The sequence below is a fragment of the Pituophis catenifer genome, unplaced genomic scaffold, assembly GCF_029215685.1.
Source record: "Pituophis catenifer annectens isolate HBS135680 unplaced genomic scaffold, rPitCat1.0.hap2 SCAF_1, whole genome shotgun sequence".
Lineage (NCBI taxonomy): Eukaryota > Metazoa > Chordata > Lepidosauria > Squamata > Colubridae > Pituophis > Pituophis catenifer.
The window spans coordinates 284978275-285004176 of NW_027256881.1; the positions used below are offsets into that span (position 1 = coordinate 284978275).

Consider the following 25902-nt stretch of genomic DNA (forward strand, 5'->3'; position numbering starts at 1 on the left):
AATCACATTATTGTATGTCTCTGACGGATAAAGCAGGCGACGGAACGAACGTGCGGTCTGCCGGAAAGGCGGTAGTGATTACTGGGGGCTGCGCGTTTTGTTTTGCTGGACCCTCGAGGAAACAAGCCGAGCAACGCTCAGACCCAAATTTAAAACATTTTATTAGGTTATAACAGGGGTGGGCAACTGTGGCCCTTTTACAACCTGTGGACTTCAACTCCCAGAATTCCTGAGCCAGCCAAGCTGGCTCAGGAATTCTGGGAGTTGAAGTCCACAGGTTGTAAAAGGGCCACAGTTGCCCACCCCTGGGTTATAAAATACAAAATGCAAAAGTAAACAGGAAAGCAGTGGGGGGAGGGGGGGAGGGAAAGGGAAGTGAGGAAAGGTTGGGAAAAAGAAAAAGCATTGAATTCCGACTTTCTCCATTTCAGTAAAATAAGGCAACATCAAACCACAACTTTTTGCTTTTTCATAAATAATACAAACTAGCCATTTCTATTATCTCAGATCATGCTCCCAATGACTGGATTGAAGAGATTATCCGGTCTGTTAATAGTACATTCCAAACATCCTAGTTGGAATAGGTTAATCTGAATTAAAACTGGGCTTTATTTGCACCTGCAATACAGTGGCCCAAATGCACCAAACCTGACTTGCTGCTCTTACTTTTGCATTAGCAAGAAATACTGTATATTGCAGATAACAATTAAAGCAGATTTTAATTTATTAAAGTGTCATGAGTTTGGAGCTATCAAGAGTGCCAGAGATAAAAAACTATATGCCCCAGCTGTTGACGACTATAACATACAGTCCCAGCTTTTGTCGTATTCTCTCTTTAATATAATTTTTATTGACAATAATAATACAAACCAAAAGAAAATAAGAAAGAAGAAAAAATGACACTGAGAGCTAAAAAGTGCATAAAGGAAAAAATAAGCAGCTTAAAAAAAAGTAGAAAAAGATATAAAAACTGGTTTCTGATATTCAGTGTTATATTTTAAGTTCTCTCTTCACCTACCATTCATCCATTGTAGTATTGCCAAATTTTTCCAGCTTTTTTTACAAGTTCACCAAACATGATAAAATGACGATTTCCTTGCAAGACCTGGGGAAGATGGATTCACATGGCCAGCAGCCTTCTTGTGAAAATGAAGCAGTCATTTTATGCATCAACACTCAAAATTTATCAGATGATGGCTTCTGGTTTGTGCTTGAGACTCTAATATAAACTAGACTCATTGTGCATCTAGTTTCCTTTATTAGCATAGATTTCTCACTTGATATAGATGTTCCACTTCTATCACTTCCATTCCATCTTTTATAACCTTTTATGTCTCATAAATTACCTTCGTTTTATATAGCTCTTATATAAGTGTTAGTACTTTGTATTGATTATAATTATATTTTTATGTTTCTTTTAATGATTATACCTCATCTCTATATGTTGGACTATAACAATAATAAAGCTTTATAATTTGCTGTATGGGAAATTGTAATGAAGAGAGTAAGTGGTAAATAGAATGAATCAATGAAATGAATAAGGAATTACTTTATGTAATACTTACAAAAATAGTAAATAAAATGTTCTGAAATTTTACACACATACACACAAACACACTGAGTATTGGGATAATTAACTAAGCATATGGAGATCCAGGTTCTAGTTTTCTGGACGAAAAATGGTAATATGATTTGTCTGAAAAAAATGAATGTTTATTAAAATAAAATAGCTGTGCATAGGAGCATATATCTGCCCACTTGTTCTATAAAAATGAGAGCTGGGTATGTTGTAACAGTAAACTGAATGAACTGAATAGGAAACAAGGAGGGATGCAGGTTAAGAATGAATAAATGAATGAATGTGGATTGAACACAGAAATGAGTAACCAATATAAAATGAGTTTGTTGAGGTAATTGGCCTTGTACAGAAAATGAATGAGGATTCCGTTAGAAAGCAATATAAAGGAAGAATGATTAGGTTGAGAGGTTGATGAAGTGCGAGAGATAAGAATTGTGAACAACAAAAGGCAATGTGTATAGTGTTGTCTGGGCATAGTAAAACCAAGAATAGTTTGTAAGGAAAGAAAAATATAGAAGAGAACAGAAGATGGTATAAGTGTAAAACAAATTCAGTCATTTCATTTTCCATTATTTCTTACTTTTCTATTTTTCATAATATTGTTGCTTGTCCTGAAAGGGTGTAACATGATAAATATGTAGGTATATAGAATTAAGGTTGTCTCTGGACAGATTGTGAACAGATTTCATTGTCAATATCACAACTGAGATTGCAGTCACATTATACAAAAATCTACTTCTTCCCTACTCCCATTTTTCCTTTCAGCAGTCTAGTTTATGGTGAAAAGTATACCTAATTCTTTGTTGTCAAAGAATTGGGAATACAGAAATACTAGAATTTATTTAAATCTACACAGAATCATAGAAGGAGCCATCAAGGTCATCAAGTTCAACTTGGTTTCTATTGGTCCACCCCAAAATATCTTAGTTATAGGCATCAATTATTGATCTTTAAGTCTCAAGGATATATTTGTCTATGAGCTTTTAAAACTCCTTATTCTAATTTATACTTTTGCTTTTGGGCACAAAGTGCTTTCAGGCCTTAGTATAACTTCAGCTAAAATATGCATAGACCAAAGAAAAGTAGACAGTACTTAAGTACAGTTATTTACTTTTTGGTCAGGTCTTGTTCTGCTGTATCTAAAACCAGATCCAATATTATCAGAATAGGTAAGAGAATAGGTAAGATTGTTATTATTTTCTGCATTAACAAAATATGTGAAAAATACCTTCCAAATATTAAATCACAAACAATTTATCACATTTATAAAAGCCAGAGAAAGTTGTCCACTGTTTATTCTACATTGGTACACACAAGAATTATTGATAATTGTGAAATGTGAAATGTGTTGTCATTTCTTAATCAACCAATTTCCATTGCTTTGTTTCCAAATTCCATCCAAGTTGTTAAAATTACAGGTCCAATGTTACTTTCAAAGAGGAGAAATGAGCATTCATATATAATGTACTGCAAATATCAATTTTTCCAAACATAGTTCATAGATTTTCAAAAGGTCCTTTATAAACTATTTAAATCTTTTAAAGTTCATCCCTAGAGAAAAAGAAATAATTGACTTTTATTACATCACACAATAATTCTTTCTTCCTAAAACCTAATGCTAATATTTGGCTATGAATGAAAAAATACTACCAAAGGTGGCTGTTTAGTGTTATATAAATACTGACGTTTTTGAGTAGTAAATTAATACTAAATCATGCTTTCCAGTTTTGGATTGAACAAATAATTGTGATTAGAGCATAAATAAGGAAGAATGGGCAAATTGTTTTATTTTTTTTCCAACTACTAAATTTATTTTACCATTGTTAATTTTAATTCAAAGAAGTGCATAGGAATGCTTGTTAAATCTTGGGGTTACAATATTCATAATAAAACCCTTTAGAACATCAATATTAAACTGAAGTATATGTAAATACACACTTATAAATACACCTGCTATCCAGTCACATGCGTGTTTTTGGGAAAGTAAGTTCCATGAAGCTAAAATACGGCAGAATTTAACTTGCAGTTTGCATGTATTCATAGCATTAAATGTTGGAAAATTAAAACTGTTAACATATCAGAAAGATAAGAGAGATTCTGAAATCATTCTCATTTGGAGTAAAATGTTTGAACAGTGGTTTTGGCAAAATTATGAGCTCAAACTCTATTTGAGATTTTGTTTTCTAAGATTTCATTGCTTGTCTGCTTAAGGGGAGATAATTCTAGTTTCTATAGTGGTTTTGTTAGATTCCATTCTCGTATTAGTATCTTTACTTTGCCTAGCAAAAGCCAATTGGGACACCAATTCACTAGTCTGGTAACTTTACAAAAGAAAAAAATGTTTTAATATTTTACTGAGGCCACTGTTTTTCTCTGTCTGTCAGAGGAACATATATCACACCCATCAGACGCGTTTCCACAATCTGGCCATCCATCGTTTTGTCAAATTGCATCATAACCTGGTTTCCATTTTCTGGCCCTACTGGCAAAATCAGTCGTCCTCCAGGTTTCAGTTCATTCAGCAACTGATAATACACAAAAAAATACCAGCAAACATGGTAAGGCAAATTAAAGACAAAAAAAATTAAGCTAAACAATGAGCATCCTAGGAAATATAGTGAAAATAAAGTATTTCTTGAGAATGGGAACATTGCCATTTATTTTTAACTCAACTTGTTCAATGTACTTAATTCCTGAAAGATTCTATGGCAGATATCTAGCAAAATACTGTTTGTTTTGGTAAAACATGAAAGTTTAAATCTCATAATGTAAGGAAAGAAATATCAAAAGCCTCTATATTTGAAGTATTCTTCTGAGTTTATATTATTCAGGGCTAATCTTCCAATATGGGTTACACTTCCACAGCATTTTTGGAATGCTGCAAAACAAGATTATTGTTTACTGAACGGAACTGAGATGGATGTGTATCCTACCTCCACTGGCACAGTGGGTGCAGCTGCACCAACATGGATGGCATCATATGGGGCGTCTTCGGGATATCCATTCCTACCATCCCCAACTGTGGAGAGAGAATGTAGACAATGATGGGGAGGAACAAACTCAGACTCAACCCATCCAAGACCGAGTGGCTGTGGTTTCCGTCGTCCCGATATAGTCAGTTGGCGCCATCTCTGACTATTGGGGGCGAGTCGTTGGCCCCCACAGATGGGGTTCGCAACTTGGGCATCGTCCTGGACTCACGGCTGTCTTTTGAAGAACATATGACGGCTGTAGCCAGGAGGACTTTTTATCAGGTTCGCCTGATTCGCCAGTTGCATCCCTTTCTGGATCGGGACTCGTTACGCACGGTCACTCACGCCCTTGTCACCTCACGCCTGGATTATTGTAATGCTCTCTACATGGGGCTCCCCTTGAGAAGCACCCGAAGGCTCCAACTGGTCCAGAATGCGGCCGCGCGGGTGGTAATGGGAGCAATGTGGCGCTCTCATGTAACCCCCCTCCTGCGCGAGCTGCACTGGCTCCCAGTGGTCTTCCGGGTGCGCTTCAAGGTTTTGGTTACTATCTTTAGAGCGCTCCATGGCTCAGGACCAGGGTACTTACGAGACCGCCTCCTGCCACCAATAGCCTCTCACCGACCAGTTCGCTCCCATAGAGAGGGACTCCTCAGGGTGCCGTCGGCCAAACAATGTCGACTGACGGCCCCCAGGGGGAGAGCCTTTTCTGTGGGGGCACCTACCATCTGGAACGGGCTTCCCCCGGAGTTACGAAACATCCAAGACTTACGCATATTCCGCCGTGCCCTGAAAACATTTCTATTCCAACAAGCTGGTCTGGCCTAACTCTCCCTTTTTAATTGGCTTTTAAACTGGCTTTTAAATTGGGTTTTAAACCTCTTTAGATAAATTTGGATGTTTTTAATCTTTGAGCCTAAATTACTTAATCTGTTTCTTAATAGTTTTTAACTTCTATATGTATTTGTATTTATTATGGCTGTTCACCGCCCTGAGTCCTTCGGGAGTAGGGCGGTATACAAACATGAAAAATAAATAAATAAATAAATAAATAAATAAATAAATAAATAAATAAATAAATAAATAAATAAATAAATAAATAAATAAAATGAAGGTTTATAAGCGGAACAAAATGATTTTTCTCATTCACAATCCATTTTCTATGAAACTCACAGGTGACATTAAACTAGTGTCTAGTTTAAATTACAGAAACTCTATATGTAATACAAAAACACAAGAATAGAGCGAAATGACAGTTAAATAACAAGATATATGCAACCTAATTAATCGTCAGGGTCAGGCCTCATAAACACAAAGTTTTCTTGAAAAAAAGAGGATCTATTTTGAAGTAGAAATATCACACTATGGATATCACTAGAGAAAAGGTTTCATTCAGTAGTTCAGTATTATAATTTAGTCTCTTATTTTCCAGTTAGAAGGAGCTTTAAGAAAAACCCAATAAAGAACTTCTGGGTAAATTGAAAAAAAGTCATATGGGAAGCAGTGAGTTTCAAAACATCCAGATTGTCCTATTTACCATAAAAAGAATTATTATATAGAGATAATTCTTTAGGCAACTCAGCCCTGTAGCTTTGAAAAATATATTTTAAGAATTATCTTTCTAGAATGCTTTCTCTACTGTTGAAAACAGCAAGCACCTATCAAGCACCTTTAGAGCGCTCCATGGCTTTGGACCCGGGTATTTACAAGACCGCCTTCTGCCACCGATAGTCTCCCACCGACCAGTACGCTCCCACAGAGCGGCTCCTCAGGGTGCCGTCAGTCAAACAATGTCGACTGGCGGCCCCCAGGGGGAGAGCCTTCTCTGTGGGGGCACCTACCCTCTGGAATGACTGCCCCCGGAGATACGGCGGATCCCGGATCTACACACCTTTCGCCGTGCCCTAAAGACGTTTTTATTCCAACAAACCGGGCTGGCCTAACTCTTTTAAATTGTTTTAATTTCTAAACTGTTTAATTGTGGGTTTTAATACAGGGGTGCTTTTAATTGTGGCCCAAATTAATTTAATCGGATTTTAATACTGTTTTTAAATTTTGTGTTTCTTGTGTTTTATCTGTTGGCTGTTCACCGCCCTAAGTCCTTCGGGAGAAGGGCGGTATATAAATATAAACAATAAATAAATAAATAAAACCAGAATTGGTACCACAGCAACAAAATAGATAACTTACCTAAAAGTTTCATTCGTCCAGAACTAAGTAAGTTTGGATCATCTTTTCTGACGTTCCTAAGGGATTCGTGAACCAATTCTTCTATGTGCTCAATACCTATTGCCTTGCCTGTGGGGCCCACCTATAAAAGAATTTATGTATACTTCAAACTCTATTACTACTTCAAATTCATTATTTTAGAAAAAATGGAATTAATTCCTTATGAGTTTAGTAAAGATCCATGAATTCTAAATAGAATTTTAGAATTTTTTAACGTTGCTTGATTATGTAACTGGAAGTTATACTCACAAACAATTTATTTACAACTGTCTCAGACTTGCATCTTGTTTCCAGTTCCAATGTGAGGGGAAAAAATGTGTAATTTGTATAAATCTGACCTCAAAGCTAAATTCCACCATATTCAGTAGAACTCACTTTTGGTTTATCTCTTTGCAGTGCTAAAAATTATATTGCCAGAAACTAGTGGAATAATTAAAGAATGTTCAGTATGGGGTTTTGTCCACACACAGAGAGATGCAAATCAATTTTTTGTGTTTTCCATTTAACTTTTCAGAGTTTAAGTTTTGTAACAGCCAGACAGCAGATATGTCAAGTTGACAGAATACTAACTAGAAAAAACATTCATCTGTAGCAAGAAGAGTGATTTTTTTTTTGCTAAAAATGCTTTTTGCTTACCATTCTAGCAAAACAAGCAGTAAGATAGCCACTTCCTGATCCTACATCTAATGCCTTTGCTCCTTCCACTAGCTGATCCTTCAGTAGCTCAAGAGCGTGAGCATGCTGTAGAAACAAGCATTATACATAACATTACACATTTTCTACATAACTTATTTTCACAGTTTTTAGCTCAGTCCTGTCTTGAGTGAGATGTATTGAGTGACTATTTCCATTACATCAAACCACCAACATGCTGGGCTGAGAAAGGAAAAGGTTGCAATCCAATATATTTGCATGGCACTAAGGTGGAAATAACAATTCTTTTTTACTATATTCTAGTACCATTTTTCTTTCAGGCAAAAAGAGAAACAAGTTAGTTCTTACCAACTGAGTCCCGGCAGACTGATTTCTGTAGCATAGGTATACAGGTAGTCCTTACAACACTTCATTTAGTGACCATTCAAAGTTACCAAAGCACTGAAAAAGTGACTTATGATTGTTTTTCACAGTTATGACCATTGCAACAGTCCCATGATCAAAATTCTTGGCAATGCTAGAGTAAGCTGCATGGAAATAAACTGATTATTCAAAGCTATAAACCTTTACATTGCTGGTCTCTCTGCTTTATTGAGTAAGTATCTTTCAATGCAAGAATGTCTTCACATTCTCTTTAATATAATATAAAAATGTGTCTTACCATGTGAGGTGCACTGATAGTAGCCTTGTATCCTGAAATAAAACCATCAATAAAGTGGGGTTTTCTCCATGCTAAGAACCATCATCCAAGCAACATTACAAACCCTTCATTTTCTCAATCCTTCCAAGCAATTAAAAGTGTAAGATGGTGAGCAACCTTTTAGTGCAGGCAGGTATTAGTTTTTAAGGAGGTAAGGGCTGTAAAGGGCAGGATTTTTGTTTTTGTTTTATTAGGCTTTTCACTGAATCATATTTAGGGACTTTTTAAAAACCCTTTGAAGCCCAATCTAAGGTACACAATACCATTGTATGATTTTCATCTCAAACTCGCAGATAATAATGCCACTGAACTTTAGATCTTTCAGAAACAATTCTGAAGCTGCCCAAAGTTGATTCAGTAAGTATGGACACTCCTGAATTAAGATTCTTGTTTAAAGTCTTCATATTAATTTATGTTCTGGAGGTGATCACTTGATTGCTAAAATTTACAAAATGTTAAAGATGAATCTGGAAGATGAATACTTTGAAGATTGTATGGTAAAATGGGCAAAAAATTTATGTATAACATATCTCTAGATAAATGGGAGAATGTATAGACTAATGGACTAAAATTTACAATAAATTATAGCTTGAAAGACATTTTTTATAAAATGATGTATCATTGGTATTTAACCCCAGATAGACTAGCGAAAATGTATAAAGGGACTTCTAATAAGTGCTGGAAATGTAGTCAAAATCCAGGCTCATTTTATCATATGTGGTGGTCTTGCAAATATATGAAAACATACTGGACAAGTATAACAATGACAATGTAGAAAATATTTAAGATACAAATATTAATGAAACCTGAAGCTTTTCTTTTAGGTATTATGGACAAGCCAATTGAACAACAATTCTTTCACATGATTACAGCTGCAAGGATTGTACTTGCCAAGCACTGGAAGAAAAGGGGATGACAACTGTTGAAGAATGGATTTAAAATTGACTCAATTAGCAGAGATGGTGAAATTAACTGCTTTGATCAGCGATAGCAATAGCACTTCGACTTGTATACCACTTCACAGTGCTTTATAGCCTTCTCTAAGCGGTTTACAAAGTCAGCATATTGTTCCCAACAATCTGGGTCCTCATTTTACCGACCTTGGAAGGATGGAAGGTTGAGTCAACCTTGAGCTGGTGAGGACTGAACCTCTGGCAGTCAGTAGAATTAGCCTGGAATACAGCATTCTAACCAATGTGCCACCACAGCTACAATAATAAACTATAAAGAGACTGGAAACTTTGCGGACTCTCTGCACACTAAAAACAGTAACAGTTAATACAATGATTTGAAGATTAGTGTAATGTTTAGCTTACTCTGTTGACCGCTTTTTCTTCTTTTTTCTTTTATCTACATATATTTGTAAAAGGGGAGAATAATTTACTGTTTTTTCTTTTTTTTCAACATCCAACTGGGGTGGATTCTATGTGTTAAACATTAAATTTATTTGATATTTGGATCACCCTTTTCTCTTTTTTTATACACCATTTTTTTCTTTTTTGTTGTTTAGTGCTGGACATACGTTTTTGTTTTATTTTGTTTTTCTGTTTTCTGTTTTGTATTTTATTTTTTATGATAAAACAAAGTAAATATACTTAATAAAAAAGTCTTCATATTACCTTTATTACCTGTAGAATAGTTTGAATGAAACCATGCTTTTTAATGGCCTGGGACAGACATGAGGTTCCAAGCATGAAAACAACACATAATGTGGTCTCTAATACTGTAAATGGAACATTTCTTTCTTAACTGACAATAGTCTGCAATCTTACCAATTGACTGAGGAGAATCCATATATGGAAAATAATTAGTATAGTGGGCTCTATCGGTAGCCAGCATCGCAGCCTGAACACGTTGGGATTTAATTACACCATTTCCTACAGGAATAGAGAAATGAATACAAGTTATTATACAGTATAAAACTCAAGTCTGTCCCAAAATGGAGACCAGCTCAGGGCAACTACAGGTCAGATATAGATCATATTCCTTGGTATATATCTTGTATTAGATTTTACAAAACTGAATTATCTTAAATTATAAATCAACATAATTTATTTTCTTAATTTCTTAGCTTCTTAACATCCATCAACTATATACCAAGGAATATGATCTATATCTGAAATCCAGTACCCTACAAATATTACAATTCAGCCTCAGATTTTTTCTCTATTTCATATTAGAACTAGCATAAAATTATTTTCTGTGTAGTCCTTAGATAACTGGAATTCATCACAAAACATAGTAACAATTTTCAGCTGGGATCTTTTAACCCTAATTAAATGTCAATGGATAATACAGTTATAAGTGCCATTATTCATATCATCGTCTTACATATTATCTTCAACATTAATTATTTGGAAATATAGAAAGGCATCCCATCACCATCTATCTGGCCACTGTAAAGCAAAATAGGAAGCCTTTTTGCCTAATATAGTTTTGTGGCGGGAAAGAATCATACACCTTAGAATGGAAGGGGTGGATTGTCTACCACTTAACTCCCTGTAGTCCAGGGTGTCAAACTGGATTTCATTGAGGGCCACATCAGGGTTGTGTTTGACCTTGGAAGGGGAGTAGGGGGGGTGGTATGGCCATCTTGATGTCACTCGTGTCAGGGCACCTGTGGCCCTCCCGAGCTGTTTTTTCTGGCAGAGGGTTGCAGGAGGCTGTCCCAGCCGAAAATGGAGATTGGGAGCCCGTTTTCGCTGGCAGAGGCACTGCTGGCCGGTCCTTCACTATTTCCAGGATGGTCCCACGGGCTAGATCTAAGCACCCTGCGGGTCAGATGTGGCCTGCAGGCCTTGAGTTTGACACCCCTGCTTTAGTCTATTTAAGATTTCAGTGTTGTGTTGTTCCATTTGATATAATTGTTAAAAGAGATTTTTAATTGTCAAATTTACCATGCCACTAGAATTGTTAATTATGAAAAATGTCCAGGTACTTCAGCAGTGTTTTAGATGTCTGTCCTAACTGCTGTTTGTACTCACTATAAAGATTGTTGATCAGTTCAGCATGTGTCGTCCCAGTTGAAGTCCAAGCCATGGTTCTTGTCGGCAGCAGTCCCATGAGCAAAGCAGAAAAAGGCAGCAAATGGCTCATTGCACATAAATGTTTCCAATCCTTTCTAGCCAGTCACAGTGGGTTTTTTAAAAAAAGGAAGCAAAAGATGTTTAAATAAAACTTTGTAGAAACAAAATCCTACATCAACCAGAAAGCAGACAAGATTAAGAATAGATGCCCAGAGGCATACCTAAATATAAAACACATTTGGTGCTAAAGTTCAAAGTAAGCAAGAGTTTTTCACATTGCCAGAGGGAGGCTGGAAATGAATTTAGAAGCTTGTTCACTTGTAATCCTTTGGTTGGTCATAATGTAAGAATCCAAATCTGAATTTTGGAATTCGCATCATTATAATAAAAGATCTTTAGCACCATTCCACTACAGCAGGTATTATGCAGTTTTATAAATGCAAACTTAGCTATTTTTATGCCAAGCAGCTCTGGAAGATAATTTGAAAGTTCTAGCTGATCACCAACACACAGATCCCTTCCCAAAATTATTCTGTCTTTATGCAGAAAGAATTCTGTTGCCTTTCAGCCTCAGCTTCCAAACTCTGCTTAAATTATTTGATCTGCTTTTTAGAAGCCAAATTCCTGCTGGTACCCATCTCATGACAAAAACGCGAGCTGTTCTCGGTTTTTCTTCAACACAGCAGAGGACTTCCAGGGTGTCTCTCCTCCACAATGTTCCCTCTCCAGGAAACTTCCATCTGCTGCCTTTGACGGTATTCTATTAGGCCAAACTTAGCCACTTTGACTTGGGTGGACTTCAACTCCCAGAATCCCCCAGCCATCCAGGGGGAATTCTGGGAATTAATAAAAAAAATCCACCCATTTTAAAGTTTACCCAGTTTGGGGCAGGCTGCTTCAGGCCTTCCTCCTGCATGAAAAAGCTACACGATTTTAGCACAGCCAATTCAAAAACTATATGCTGAATTCGAAGCTGTGCGTCTCCTGCCCACGATTCACTCAACTAAGCTAGTCCTCTGCTTTCACTCCGCACAATGACGCAGACTAGCCCTTCGCTAGTGGGTTCATAGCGGTCAGGACCTCTCAAAGCACCCGCCACCACGAAGTGACAGGGAGGATTCCTCTGTGCAAACGAAGTAAACCTACCCTTTCCACATCCCCACCCTTTCCAGTCCGTTACACAACACTAGAAAAGAGAAGAGGCAGAAAGCAAAGGTTCGTGTCCCGGGAATTCCAGAAAACGCAGTTAACGCAAACGTCCTTAGGAATGCCCGGTTTCAAGATGTCGCCTGGAGGAGGAGGAGAGGCTTCATTACTTTAAAGAGATAGATTAAAGAGATGACGTTTGCCACTTCCGTTGCTCTTGGCAGGCCGCCATATGCGGGCTGAGGGCTCTTGAAGCAAAAACAAACGACGTTGAAACTCCTTCGCGAGTTTAAAGACTCACTTTTTCTGCGACATAACTCTGGTCTTTTCCTCCCCTCCGTATTTCTCCCTGGATGAATACGCTTTCTTCTTACCTACGGGAATAACGTTCGGATTTAATGTCTCCCCCCAGCTTCCTTTGAGGTCTGTTTTTCCAGCACTCCTGCCCCGCACATGGGCGACGCCACAACGGGCTATAACGGAACCGGAAGTTAAATAAGAATCCCAATTGACCGCGATCCATCTTTAATTCTTGGGGAATCGATGGTTTTTCTCACCTGCGTCCCCGTCCTCTTCGCCCATTGGCCAGCGCGGAGGCGAGAGGGACCCGCTCGCTCAGTGCCTTCTCTTGGCGGGGGTTTGACTCGCGGCAGATTTACGCATCCAGGTAGGAAGAGCCAGAGCTGCCAATCAGGGCGGGGGCTGGGGGTGCAAGACCCATCGCGGTGCAGAACGGGAAGGATTCCTCCAGAGATCCCCTGGAAAGATCATTGTCGAAGGCCTTCCGTTTCTGTGTCTCGAGATTGGCGCATCAGTGCTATTTCGGCAATGCATCTCTCTTCATAGGTGGGGCAAGCGGTGTATCTGTATCATGTTTGTTTGTTTTTTAAATTGCCCAAGTCATTCAGGGTTTTAATTTTCAAAGCCATTTTTTTTTCTTTAAAAAGCGAAAAGGCTTTTATAGCAATACTTTCTCCAGGATAGCAATACAGTCTCCAGCTTTTTTTGGATCGCAACGCTCGGAATTCCCGGTCCGGTCAGTAGGTTTGGGATTTTTGAATGGCTAAACGCATTTGGAGGACAGTAGCTTGGAAATTAGGAAAAACCTCAACCCTGTAGGAGTGAATTGCACAGCAGAACCAAATCCCAGAGGGAGGTGGTGCAACTCCTCTTCTTGGGGAGGTTCAGGTGGGTTAATGCAGCCATCTGCTGGGGCTCTCCAAATTGGATTTCTCATGGAACAGCAGCTGAAATCAATAGCTTAAGGGTCCCTTCCAATTTTATGGCAGCAATATCATTGAGTGCTCCAAACTTTCTTAAATTTTCAATTGAAAGCATTTAACAGCTTGCCATAATTCATAAATATACATTATTTAAATGTTTTATAAGAAGCTGGTGTTTGATTTTGTCACAGTCTATGATACCTACAATTACAGTAGAGATTTGCCTTGGAAGCCTCTGGTGCAGTGGTTCTCAACCTTAGCAACTTTAAGATGTGTGGACTGGGGAATGCTGGTTCATACGCTAACTGGACAGTTCTGCAACTGAGGGCCACACAAGTTGTTGTGGTTTATAAACACTGCTCTGGTGCTATGCCCAGAGATGATATATTAGGATAAATGTAGATGCATATCAATTTGCTTAGCACATTGTAAGCTGCCCTGAGACTCCGGAGAAGGGCGGCATATAAATCAAAAAATAAAAATAAATAAATAAATAAATAAATTTAAAGTTCAGATTGAATCTGTAAATTGCACTGTGAGGGCCATGCCAGCATTCTTTGCAGTTTTGGAGTTGACATTTTCCAGATTGCACTTTGTAATTCTTCCTTTTTTCAGAGAAAGTCATTATTTTAAACTTTGAAGTGTATTTTTAAATTATCATTTTTCCTCCAACGAATGTACAGATTACTTTCTGGCTGTTCCTCATCTAGGTAATGGTCAGGTATTATTATTTTTATTATTACTATTATTGATCCTCGCACAGTCAGCCAGATGTTCAGACTGGGTTTGGCATTTTTGCCTACCTATTGAGTCCTTACCAAGGACCTGGGATAGGCAAATATAGATGTTTGACGATGTTACAGATATCATCGCAGGATGGAAGCTGTTCCAAGTAAAGCCACCTTCTGCAATTGACTGATGGCAAATTTGTCAATGCCTATGATGTTCAAGTGGTGCTCCAGTTGTTTTGGGATTGCACCCAAGGTGCCTATTACTATTGGTACTATCCAGAAGTGGGCTTCACATACTGTAGTAACTGGTTCGCCCAGCACTGGAAATGTGAGCGCATGAAAAAGTTGAATCTTTTTCTGTAGAAAATTCCCTGAGCATTTTGATTATAAACACTAGGAAAAAAGGAAGAGTCAGCAAAGTTTTGTATGTTCTACAGCAGATAATTTGACACCAAGAATTTTAAATGGGTAGAGTTTTGAGAAAATTTAAACATCTGCTTTTTTAAAAAAAGTTACTCTTCTTGTGGTCCCAAAGTAAAAAAAAAAAAGGATATATGTCAATATGATGTTACATACCTGGTAACTCACACATCATTTTCTTTTCTTTTTTTCAGAATTGCTGCATCATGATCATGACTGAAACTGTTGATTCTCTAGTTATGGTTTCCAGCCAGGACCTCTGGACTGAAATCTGTTCATCTCTGCCACATCCAGATCAGAATGAAGAGACCAATAATACATTTGCAGATTCCTTTGCAGATTCTTATGTTCACATGATGGAGAATCAGATGGAAGTAACAGGCCCCTCTCTGCAAGTGAATGAGAAGCCCTGGGTACCATTGAAAGATTCAGAGCTCTACTTGGCATCTTTAGGTCAGTATTGAAGTATTTTCTAATCTAGGTTTATTCACAGGAGTTGATACTTTCTTCAACCTGGATGTGCAAGATTTTGAATCCTATAATTCCAATTACAGATAACGATATTATTGAGAGGTTTATAGAGAATTGTGAATCTACCCATTTGACACATATTGTCTATAATTGTAAAGCAGTGTTTTTCAAACTTGGCAACTTAAAACAGGTGTGGACTAGAATTTCCCAGCCAGCATTCTGAGTGAGGAATTCTTGGAGCTGAAATGCACACATCGTTTAAAGTTGTCAAGCTATAAAAAATACTGCTTTGAAGGCTTATGGTCAAAGTCTTTAAGACTGATACAGATGCACTTTTTAAACAGTACATCTGTGAGGTTCATCAGTTGCATAAGTGATTATTGTACTTTCACGGTTCTTTTGGATATTGTCTGATAGTCTGTGACATCAGAAAGATTCCCATTTTATTTTTAAGATTTGTGACACTAAGGTACATCGTATCTTCCTACCTGAGATTTTTCAGAGATGCAAATGAAAAATCACTGCCTATTTTATCTAATTTGGTTTTTTAATGAAACTCTGTGAGAAATATAACTGAAATGATCATCTTTTTCAATAATTTATGTGTTGAAAAAAAAGAAATCTAATCTATCAGCCAATTATCTTCTTAATGCGGATGAAATTCCTAAAGAATATAAAGATTTCTATTCCACTTTTTTCCTGCCTGCTGTGCATCAGTGGTGGGTTGCTATCGGTTCTCCCTGGTTCGAGAGAGCCGGTAGTGGAAATCTTGATAGGAGAGCGAACCGGTTCTCTTCAAACCTCAGTTGCGCTCTCCCCCCCGCCCCCACGCTATACCTATCTTTATTTCTTTTGTTTTTACCTCAGCTGTAAGGCACGGCAGAGTGGATTGCCATGCCTCAGCTGTTTATGCACATGGCGATCACGCGCAAAGCGCGTGTGTTACTGGTGGTAAAACTGGTTAAAACCCACCACTGCTGTGCATGTAATCATGTCCGTTTTCTCATGTGAAATATTTGTAGGAATAATCATGAGCCATGATCCATTAAGGAGAGTAAAACCCTTTCTTCTTTAAATATAAATGCCACTTCGGTGCACAGGTTTCTCAAAGTATATTCTGAGGCAGTAAAAGAAAAATGTTAAAACAATGGCTTGGTCCATGCTGATATTTTTTTATCCAGTCTCCAACTAAATAAAGCTCTGACATGAAGCTTTGACATTAAAAGGATCTGTCAGAGTATAGACACACTGTTAACATGGTTACAATTTATACAAAACCTCAAGAGTTGAACTGAACATTGCTTGCTTTAACCTGCCCACTGGTTTTCATTTCTCTACAGGCTGTATTCTTCCTTTATTAGTTTGTTTCTTTCCTCAGAGAGAAGATTAATGAGAATAAAGGGTCTGTCTCAGGAAGTGACATCCAAAGATATCCTGCATACACTTTCTCAAGCTAAGAAAGAAAGTTGGGACAGGTTTCTGCAGGAGAAGTCTGAATCTGACTTTTATATGGAGGGAACGGATTCTGATGAGAGGTAATGCTTGTGTAATAAATATTTTATACATAACACCACTTTTAAATATTTGTCTTGTAGAAATTACAAGTATTATGGGAGAAAGGATATTCTGGGGCATTTATTTATACTGTAGGGGCTTCTGATACACCTAAGGATGTTTTTAGTGATAAAGGTCAGTTTAGAAGGAACGCCAATTGAATTCAGCAAATATGTCTTACTTTCTTACTTATCCCAACCAAAAACGTCTTTCCATTCTCCACATGTGCAAGATTGGGACTAATATTTGTAGCTAATCTGGTGAAAAGATGGTATGTGTTTTGGATACTTTGTGAGTGAGATGCCATTAAATCAAGCTTGATTTCTAGTGACGCTGGACAAATACCATCTCAACAGGTCTCTGTGTAACCTATAGTTGTACTAAAGATGTTCCTGTAAGATTTTTTAAAAATCCTCTGTCTACGTTATCTGTAATCTTCCCCTTCTATTTTCCTTCAAATCAAAGCATTTTATTTCGTTCATTGCCTGCTTGTAACACAGAAACCAAAGATTAAAGTTTCTGCTTGCTGTTCATTAATTTGAAATGACTAGCAAGTGATTGATTGGTTCTTCTTGCAGTCCAGCATCCTTTTAATTATGGATTACAAATCTGTAATTCAAAGCTACCTTCTTGCTTTCATTTTTTTCTCAATGCTCAATTACTGGAAAACCTTTGAAAAAATTGTTGTTTTAACTCGGGATGACTCATCCTTGGCAATGTGAAGATGTGTGGACTTCAACTTCTAGAATTCTCCAATCAGCCTCAACATCTAAAAATTGCTAAGGTTGAGGAATACTGTTTTAACTATTCTGGGGTTTGTTTTCAAAATATCCTTATCCTTCATTAACTGGGTAAGTGCTGTTGCCTTTCCATGTAGGGTTAGTTTCCTCCTTTTTTCCAGTTTCAAGATTCCAGTTTCTCAGCACATACAGTACATGCTATTCTGCACTTCTTCTAAAGGTCTTCTTTTTTTAAATAATAACTTTTATATCCACTTACTGTATGTTTTGGAGTATAAGACGCACCTTAGTTTTTGGGGAGGAAAATAAGAAAAAAGCTGATTGGTGGGTGGATTGGCCTCCCGGAATACCCCCAATCAGTTATTTCCAGAGGTGAATTTTAGCAACAGGTTTGTTGGTTGTGAGCTCTGTGCCTTCCTTTTTTTTTTTTTTTTTTGCTTTTTTTTCTGCCTCTGAAACTTCTGAAACTCTATTTCAGAAAAAACTTTTTTTTCTGCCTCTGAAAGCCTCCGAAACAGAGCTTCAGAAAAAAAGCCTTTTTTTTCTGAAGCTCTGTTTGGAGGCTTTTTTTCTGAAGCTTCTTTCAGAGGCTTTTATTCTGAAGGACTATCTTATTATTCTATTTTTATTTTTATTATTCATATTCCTATGCTGCCCACTCTCCGAGGACTCTGGACGGCTTACACCAAAGACAGTATACTAAATAGCATATTTCCCCCAACAATCTGGGTCCTCATTTTACCCACCTTGGAAGGATGGAAGGCTAAGTCAATCTCGAGCCGGTGAGATTTGATCTGCTGATCTGCTGAACTAGCAGTCACCTGAAGTAGCTGCAGTACTGCACTCTAACCACTGCGCCACCTCAGCTCTTATCTGTACTCTGTTCAATCTCCTTTCTTTGGTATTGGTATGTAGATTAACCTTTTCTGATCTGTTAGTTATTGTGTCATTCTCCAGATTTGTTAGCATAGTTTGGTTAGAATCTTTACTGATTCTTCTTTTGTTGCTTGCCATACTATTTTAGATAAAAGCCTTTCAGAGGCTTTTTTTCTGAAGCTTCTTTCAGAGGCTTCTTTCAGCCTCTGAAATCTCTGTTTGGGAGTCTGGGCAGGGCTACATTCGGAGTATAAGACACACCCAGATTTTCACCCTCTTTTTTGGGGGAAAAAGGTGCAGCTTATACTCCAAAAAATATGGTGTATATAGCTATATATTTCTATTTACATATTATACAAAAACACACATCCCTGTTTCTCCTACCTCATTCAATCCCCCCGCCCACCCAAGCTTTCCTGAATACATTGCTTGCTTTTCTATGTTTCTGACTCTTTTTGACTGCTTTTCCTTACTGCTCTTTCTCAGTTCAACTAGGTTGATATTTCTTCTTTTCAGTTTTGGTTAGAAGCCTGCCTAGCATTTTCAAAGCCAGTGAGACTGCACTAGCATGTGATAACAAAAAAACTGATTTATTTTATTGCACCCTTTTCTTTTTCCTGTATGGGTTTGGAAAAATGCCCCTGAACTAGTGAATAATAAATTAGAACATGCATATTGGGTAAAACCTGCACATTTTCAAGTTGCAGTTTACATCTCGAAGCTTTTGTTCAGGAAAATTGAAATAAGAGCAAGCTGTTACCTTCTAGTTTGCAAAAACTCAGTTCTATCATTTCTCTTTGATTTTGCTAAGCAATTACTGTGCCCCTGTTACCTGGGAAATCTGGTTTCAAAAGTGAATGTTTTCTTCTTCACTTTTCTACCGACTTGTTAAATTAGAGTCCTACAGGAGAAGTATCTTGATTTGACTCTTTGACATTTTGTATACTTCTTTGAATATTCATGGCAGAAACATTATTTAAATAAGAAACTAAGTTGTCATTATCCGTGTGTGTGTACAATCTGCTATGGATTCCATAGGGAGCAAATGTCAGGACTCTGCTCCCATGAGACTTTGCAACAGCATAAAAACATTAGATTTAAGCAAAATCTTGATAATGTTTGTCAGGTCTCAGTGCTTGTCTAGTTTCTAGTGTTTGTCTTGCTTTAATTAAAAGTCTATAAACCACAGTGTTTAAAAAAGACATATCTTACTGGAAATTGCATCCAAGCAGTGGTTTCTTTTTTTCACCCTTTTCCTTTGAAAATTACATTTAAAGACTTGCATGGGTAAAATGTATGCATCACCATCCTCTGGGAAAAAAATGTTTGCCAGACCAGACTCCTGTCCTAATAATATAAATCATAAAAGAGCTTGGATTTTACTGCCACTAAGGAGAATCTTCAAGGGAGCCATCTCTCTCTAAAGCAGTGGTTCTCAACCTGTGGGTCGGGACCCCTTTGGGGGTCGAACGACCCTTTCACAGGGGTCGCCTAAGACCATCCGAAAACACATATTTTCAATGGTTTTAGGAATAATTTTATGGTTGGGGGTCACCACAACATGAGGAACTGTATTAAAGGGTCGCGGCATTAGGAAGGTTGAGACCCACTGCTCTAAAGGAAGAGAGAAAGAGAAAGATAAGCTTGCTTTCAAGTACAGAAAAGAGAAATTTTGACAAGTGAAGAAAGAAAAGAGATAGCTAGGAAAAAAGCCAAGGCAGTACTAGTTGTGAATAGATGCTAACTTGTAGTTACAGATCAGAATGCTTATCTTTCATGCCTTTGGGCAACTGAGCCCATCATATTCTTCCTAATCCCTTTCTTTACATCTTCTGTTTTTAAGTTGTAGGATTGATCTGAAAGCAGTTTAGTCTGAGGTTTTTGGAATCTACTTTGAGAGTCTCTTCGGCTTAAGAAAAGCGCTTTAAATAATGTTAGCTATATTTAAATGTTTGCTGCATTTCTTGTTGGCTATTGACAATAGCCAGTGGCAACAGACAGACAGTGCAGTATCAATTTAATCTTCATTCAGTTGAGACTGATTGTCAAATAAATTGTGCTTGTATTTGTAGTTTCAAGATTCAGCTACAGATTTTTTGGTTCTTGTTCAATAAAAGTGTCAACACACAGTGTGCATCAGCTGTAAAAAAAAAAAAAAAAGGCCAACAGCCTGTTAGCGATAATAAGAAATGTTATTGAAAAATAGAGATGCTAATATCGTAATGCCTATGTATGAATCAATAATGTGCATTTGGAATGTTGTGTGAAGTTCTGGTTACTACATCTCAAAAAAAAATATAGAGAAGTTAGAGAAGGTTCAGAGGATGGTATCTAAGACAATCAAAAGGCTGGAGCAGCTGCCCACTAAGGAAAAGTTGTGACATTTATGGCTTTTAGTCTAGAAAGGCTGCAAATGTTGAGTTGTGCAAAATTATTCATGGTGTGGATAAAGCAGGAAAGGACAAGCTGTTTTCCCTTTCCAAAAATACTAGAAACAAAGGTCACCCAATGAAATTGAATCCTGGAAGGATCAGAACATTACTCAATGTGTAATTAAACTTTGGAATACTCCTCCAAAAAATACGTTGCTGGCTACTATCTTGGCAGGTTCCAAACAAAGAGTTGGACCAATTCATGGAAATCATGGGTTTCCATGGCTACTAGCCTTGAGGCAGGGGGGATGCTTCTGAAGGCCATCTGCTGGAAGTCTGGAAGACTTCCTTATGCAGTTGGTTGGTCACTGTGAAGATAGACTGCTGGACTAAACGGGCGAGGGGTGTTAACCAGCAGGCCACTGTTTATTTTATTAAGCTTCACAGACCATCAAAATATCTAAAGAAATGATCTTTAGCTAATTTAGAAAGTTTCTAAAGAGGTTCAGGACTCCCTCTTTTCATCAGCAGACTAGCTCTCTAAAAATTGAAAAGAATGAGTACTGCACAGATTTCCTGTGGAGGTAAAAGCCAGAAAAACAGATCAATTTTGATCAAACCAAGAGTGGTAGAACAAAAACATCCAGAAGAAAATTCACCAATGCTTCCCTATGGAGAAATACAGTACTTACTCAATAGTTTGGAATGCTATTAATTGTTCCATTCTTAACCCCTCTTATTCCTGGTCATATGACCCACAGTTGTCCTGTTACAGTATTAAGGGATTGGGAAACTCCTAAAGCTATATTTTACATGTTTTTCCTACTTTGTTTTATTTATTTACAATATTTGTTTGTTTGTTTGTTTGTTCAATTTATATGCCGCCCTCCTCCGAAGACTCAGGGTGGCTTACAATGCACTTACAGCAATAGCCTTCATTCTTTTGTATATACCTGCTTATTAGGGCTTTTGGGCCCCCATAAGCGGTGTTTCTACAAAGTCAGCTTATTGCCCCCACAATCCGGGTCCTCAATTTATCTACGTCGGAAGGATGGAAGGCTGAGTCAACCTTGAGCCTGATGAGATTTGAATTCACACTAATTGCAGGCAGCTGGCAGCTAAGTGCTACATAACAGCACTTAGTCCGCTGCACCACCAAGGCTCTTGATGCTACATTTATAGCCTTCCTATGTTCAAAAAAAAAAAAAAGTCAAGGCATTTAATGTGCTGCTTCTTGCTATTGCATTCTCATAATAACCCTGTGAACTAACTTGTGTTGAGGAACTGACCTAGTTCACCAAGTGATAATCTGCTTAATCATATTATTAGCTATGCTATGATTACTGAAGCTGGCATTGTGATAAGTCATTAACCATAGTTTCCAAACCATGATGGCTTAATTCCCATAATCTATCATGGTTCAGCATGACCAAATGGGGATTCTACTGGAATTTTCAGAGAAGGTATATTTCAGAAACAGATTCCACCTTTGCATACATGAATGAATAGTTTAATCATTGCCTGTTTCAGGGGTAATTAGTCTTTCTCAACTACAGGCTCATGTGAGGTTTGAAATGAACCTCATGGTTACATTCAGAAAATAACTGCCTTGGGAGATTTGCCTACTGACAAAAATGGTTGATATGGACAGTCACAAACCATCTTTTTCCAAAAAAGAAACTATCTTTCTATGATAGCTAGGGTTCGTTGCCTTAGAAGAGTGCGGAAAATTCTCAGGGACAACTCTCACCCTGGTCACCACTTCTTTACCCTCCTACCATCGGGAAGGAGATACAGAAGTATAGCCAACCGCACAAACAGGCTGAAGAACAGTTTTTATCCATGGGCTGTCAGACTCCTGAATGAGAAATAACATCATAACTATGTAGTATGATGGACTGCAGGGCCGGTGCAGTGTGTAACATGCTCACACTGGTGCAATAGGACTGGGTGTTTTGTTAATATGATTTATTGGACTAGGGATTTTCTGTCTTCACTCTGAGTTGTATTGTGTTGGGGGGTGCACTGAGGGAGCTCAACCAATCTCATTATACATATGTTGTGCATTGACAATAAAGTTTTGAATTGAATTGAATTTGAATGATCTTTGTCAGACCCTGATCTGCTGAAGTATACTATTAATTCAATTTATTTATTAATTCAATTTGTATGCCGCCCCTCTCCGAAGACTCAGGGTGGCTCACAATGCATTTAAAACCATTATAAAAAACATTTAAAAATTAAAAACATTAAAACTCATTCACACCATTCATGGCCGGATCTCACCGGATCGCAAGAGCGAGATCAACGGCCCCAGGCCTGCCGGAAAAGCCAGGTCTTCACCGCTTTTCAGAAGGCCAATAGGGTGGGGGTGGTCCGGACCTCAGGAGGTAATTGGTTCCAGAGAGCTGGAGCAGCCACAGAGAAGGCCCTCCCCTGTGGCCCCGCCAGCTGGCATTGTTTAGCTGACAGGACCCGGAGGAGACCAACTCTGTGGGATCTTACCGGTCGCTGGGAATTATGCGGTAGAAAGTGGTCTCAAAGATACCCTGGCTCTGAGCCATGTAGGGTTTTAAAAATAATAACCAACACCTTGAATTGTGACCGGAGATCCATACTAGCAAGTTAATTCTAGTTTTGCTTGCTTGTTTTTAAAAATAGGTGCAGGAAGCCTGATGTACTAATTTAAAGTCCTTTATTGGTGCCTACAGGCACCATATTGTCTACGCCTGTCTTATTTATTTACTGTGAACTGCTCTTTTAACCTTTCTCTTCTGCTTCTTCTCAGTACTTTGGAATACTTGAAACGTTGGCTACAACCAGAGAAGGTGGCAGTCAGCAGTGAGGAGATTCAGTATCTCATTCCCCTTGGAGCTCCTCCTGAGAAGCAAGAGGCTGGAGAAGATGAAGAAGAACCTACACCTGTAGAACAGTAAATGCACTCAGATCTTGCCTCCCGCGCAGATGTCTGTTGGCACTTTGGGTCAAAATACCAAAAGAAGGATAGAGTTTGATTGAAATAGACCATGTGGATTTTTCTTTCCACCAAAGTTTATAATGTACAGATTTTGATTTAAAGTCATATAATGTTGCAGATTGAAATTAATTGTGTGTAATTTGTTAAGATGACAAAACATGGTAGAATAACTCAATTTGGCCAACAGCTTTAAATCCTCTTGCCTCAAATGCAGAGAAGATTTTGCACTTAAATGATCATCTATGGAAAAATTCTTAGCAATACTTGCCTCACAGAATATAATTTCCTCATTCAGAACTCTCCTGATTTACCCACGGGTATCTTTTTCCCAACTTGGGGGAAAAAAACCTCCGAAGACCTGTATCTTTTCCCCTGGGAAGTGAAAAATGTCTACCATCATTGTTTCTGGCTAAAGCTGAGCCACGCCACTCTAGTTTCATCCTTTGGTGGAATAAGCACTTCCTAGCAAAAATACAAGAAATGCTGGGTGAAAAAAAATTGTCCTATTTTGTGTAGCTTTTTTCTGTTATGGCTGTTTCTTTTTTTAATCATTCATTTCATCTAAGGATTGATCACCATCTTTTCAAATGTTTTTTTTTTCTTTTTGTTGCTTTGGGCTAATAATTATTCACGCTTTTTCTTCCTCTTATTTCTTTTGCTGCAAAAAGTAAAAGACAATGCATAATGAAGAAAAAAAAAACCCAGAGCTGTCAGTTGAATGAAGAAGATAAAGTTTGATATAAGGGCAGAACAGAAATGCGAGTTTTTGTCGTAACCCTCCCATTTCACTTTTTTTTCGGGGGCGGGAAGACTGCTAGGAAGTAATTCTCCCATTCAATGCTACAGCATAGCTTTGGTCTTTCTACCTCCCCCATTTTTATCACCAAGCCTTTACAGTTTTTGCGTCCAATACTTCTTATCATTGGTTTGCTGTCTACTATAGGCTGTTTTGAAGATTTTTTGAAAATGTGCTTTTTTTTCTTTTCTGTTTCCATGGAAATTATCGTTAACAGCTGTTTATGGAAATAATTGAGGACAGCAACTATCTGAATTTCATTGTTTACCAGTTGGCAAAGTTATGTAGTGAATTTCATTGTTTACCAATCGGCAAAGTTATGTAGTCAAATCTGAGGGCTACATGCCACCTTGATGGGTCTGAGAAAGGAGAAAAATAACTATTTTTTTAAAAAGAGTACAACAATTACTTCCGTTGGTTTAGCTGTAAGACAGCACATAATTATATTGGAGAAGTAATATGATACTCCCACTAGGGGGGCGGGGGTTGCACTGAAATTCTCAACTGGAAGTTCTGATGTCTGTTTAAATGCATGTCATTGTTATACCTTGTTTTATGAAACAGATCAGGAAATAAAAGTTCACCAAATGTATTAGACAAAATGTTGAAAACTTGAGAAGTTTACATATTATTTCTTTACTGAATTGATTTCAAATGTAGCCTAACTGGATTGTCTGAATCTGGTAATATAATATGAATAGTGGATTGTATAGTTTGATTTTGCTTTGTCTGTAATCTGAATATTGTTTACTTGTACAATTAAGACTATTTGAAAGTTGATTGTGATGTTTTCTGTCTCCATCCAGTGAAAATATATATCCTTGTGTAGATGAATTTGGGGTGAGTTGGTAAATATTTTAGAATACAGATGGCTCACAAAACTATTTCTCCATAGAGAAATAGGTGCATTTTGGCCGGTGGAAAAGAGCAAAAGTGAAGCATGTAAACATTTGTTTATGTTATTAATTAAAGAAACCCCAATCTGCACACTTTAAGAAAAACTCATCCTCTTCGCTAATGTCATTGTGTCCATATAGTTTATAGTTACCCAAAAATTGTGGGGTGATTGCCCTGGCTATTTAAGAATTGGTCTCATGTGCCGGTGTGCAGTGAATGCTGCAAACAGGTGCATGGGACCAATCCTTAGAGAAGAAGTTCCTTCTGGATATTTCTATGTGAATCCGATATTTAAATTGTTACTGTTTTCAGAAATTCTTGTGAGGCCAAATAATTTAGAGTTGTAAGATGGATACTGAAGCAGGAGAATGCTAAAGGTCCAGGTGTGATGTAAAAAAGGCAGGTCAACCACAGGACAGTAACTATGTTAGTTATGGGAAACTCACTGCTGCTTGAATTCGTGTGAACCAGCCAATGTTGAGCAGCTTACATGAATCAGAAACTGGCAAAGGAAAAAGGTACCCTGGCACCTTTGTGCT

The 25902-nt window shown here is 37.7% G+C and overlaps 2 protein-coding genes across 8 annotated transcripts; one reads left to right on the forward strand and one right to left on the reverse strand.

The window, feature by feature from the left end:
- Positions 1 to 2832: 2832 nt before the first annotated feature.
- Positions 2833 to 12458, reverse strand: LOC139314419 (protein-L-isoaspartate(D-aspartate) O-methyltransferase-like). 6 transcript variants are annotated; one of them, XM_070940065.1, is made up of 9 exons: positions 12307 to 12458; positions 11119 to 11251; positions 9907 to 10011; positions 8096 to 8127; positions 7417 to 7521; positions 6742 to 6862; positions 4513 to 4598; positions 3935 to 4104; positions 2833 to 3130 (listed from the first exon to the last, which is right to left on the reverse strand). In XM_070940065.1, exons 2-9 carry the CDS (start codon positions 11228 to 11230, stop codon positions 3118 to 3120), a joined length of 744 nt encoding a protein of 247 aa, XP_070796166.1. In that variant the 5' UTR covers positions 11231 to 11251; positions 12307 to 12458; the 3' UTR covers positions 2833 to 3117. The 6 variants fall into 6 exon arrangements, with proteins under 6 accessions (XP_070796166.1, XP_070796151.1, XP_070796143.1 ...); XM_070940050.1 differs by having other exon boundaries at positions 3981 to 4104; positions 11119 to 11255; XM_070940042.1 differs by having other exon boundaries at positions 11119 to 11255.
- A 377-nt stretch (positions 12459 to 12835) lies between these two features.
- CCDC32 (coiled-coil domain containing 32) lies at positions 12836 to 25471 on the forward strand. Of its 2 annotated transcripts, XM_070940095.1 has the most exons (4): positions 12836 to 12973; positions 14875 to 15133; positions 16530 to 16686; positions 23482 to 25471. In XM_070940095.1, exons 2-4 carry the CDS (start codon positions 14887 to 14889, stop codon positions 23627 to 23629), a joined length of 552 nt encoding a protein of 183 aa, XP_070796196.1. In that variant the 5' UTR covers positions 12836 to 12973; positions 14875 to 14886; the 3' UTR covers positions 23630 to 25471. The 2 variants fall into 2 exon arrangements, with proteins under 2 accessions (XP_070796196.1, XP_070796203.1); XM_070940102.1 differs by lacking the exon at positions 23482 to 25471 and having other exon boundaries at positions 16530 to 16690.
- The last annotated feature ends 431 nt before the right edge of the window (positions 25472 to 25902 follow it).

What these genes read in the sequence shown, in the direction of transcription:
- LOC139314419 (XM_070940042.1), bottom strand. An exon ending in CTATCAGTGCACCTCACATG is followed by an intron (nt 7,522 to 8,095) that starts GTAAGACACATT and finishes TTGTTTCTACAG; the next exon opens with CATGCTCACGCTCTTGAGCT. An exon ending in CACCCACTGTGCCAGTGGAG is followed by an intron (nt 4,105 to 4,512) that starts GTAGGATACACA and finishes GTGTATTATCAG; the next exon opens with TTGCTGAATGAACTGAAACC.
- CCDC32 (XM_070940095.1), top strand. Translation starts at nt 14,887, where the DNA reads ATGATCATGACTGAAACTGTTGATTCTCTAGTTATGGTTTCCAGCCAG. An exon ending in GCTCTACTTGGCATCTTTAG is followed by an intron (nt 15,134 to 16,529) that starts GTCAGTATTGAA and finishes TTCTTTCCTCAG; the next exon opens with AGAGAAGATTAATGAGAATA. An exon ending in GGAACGGATTCTGATGAGAG is followed by an intron (nt 16,687 to 23,481) that starts GTAATGCTTGTG and finishes GCTTCTTCTCAG; the next exon opens with TACTTTGGAATACTTGAAAC.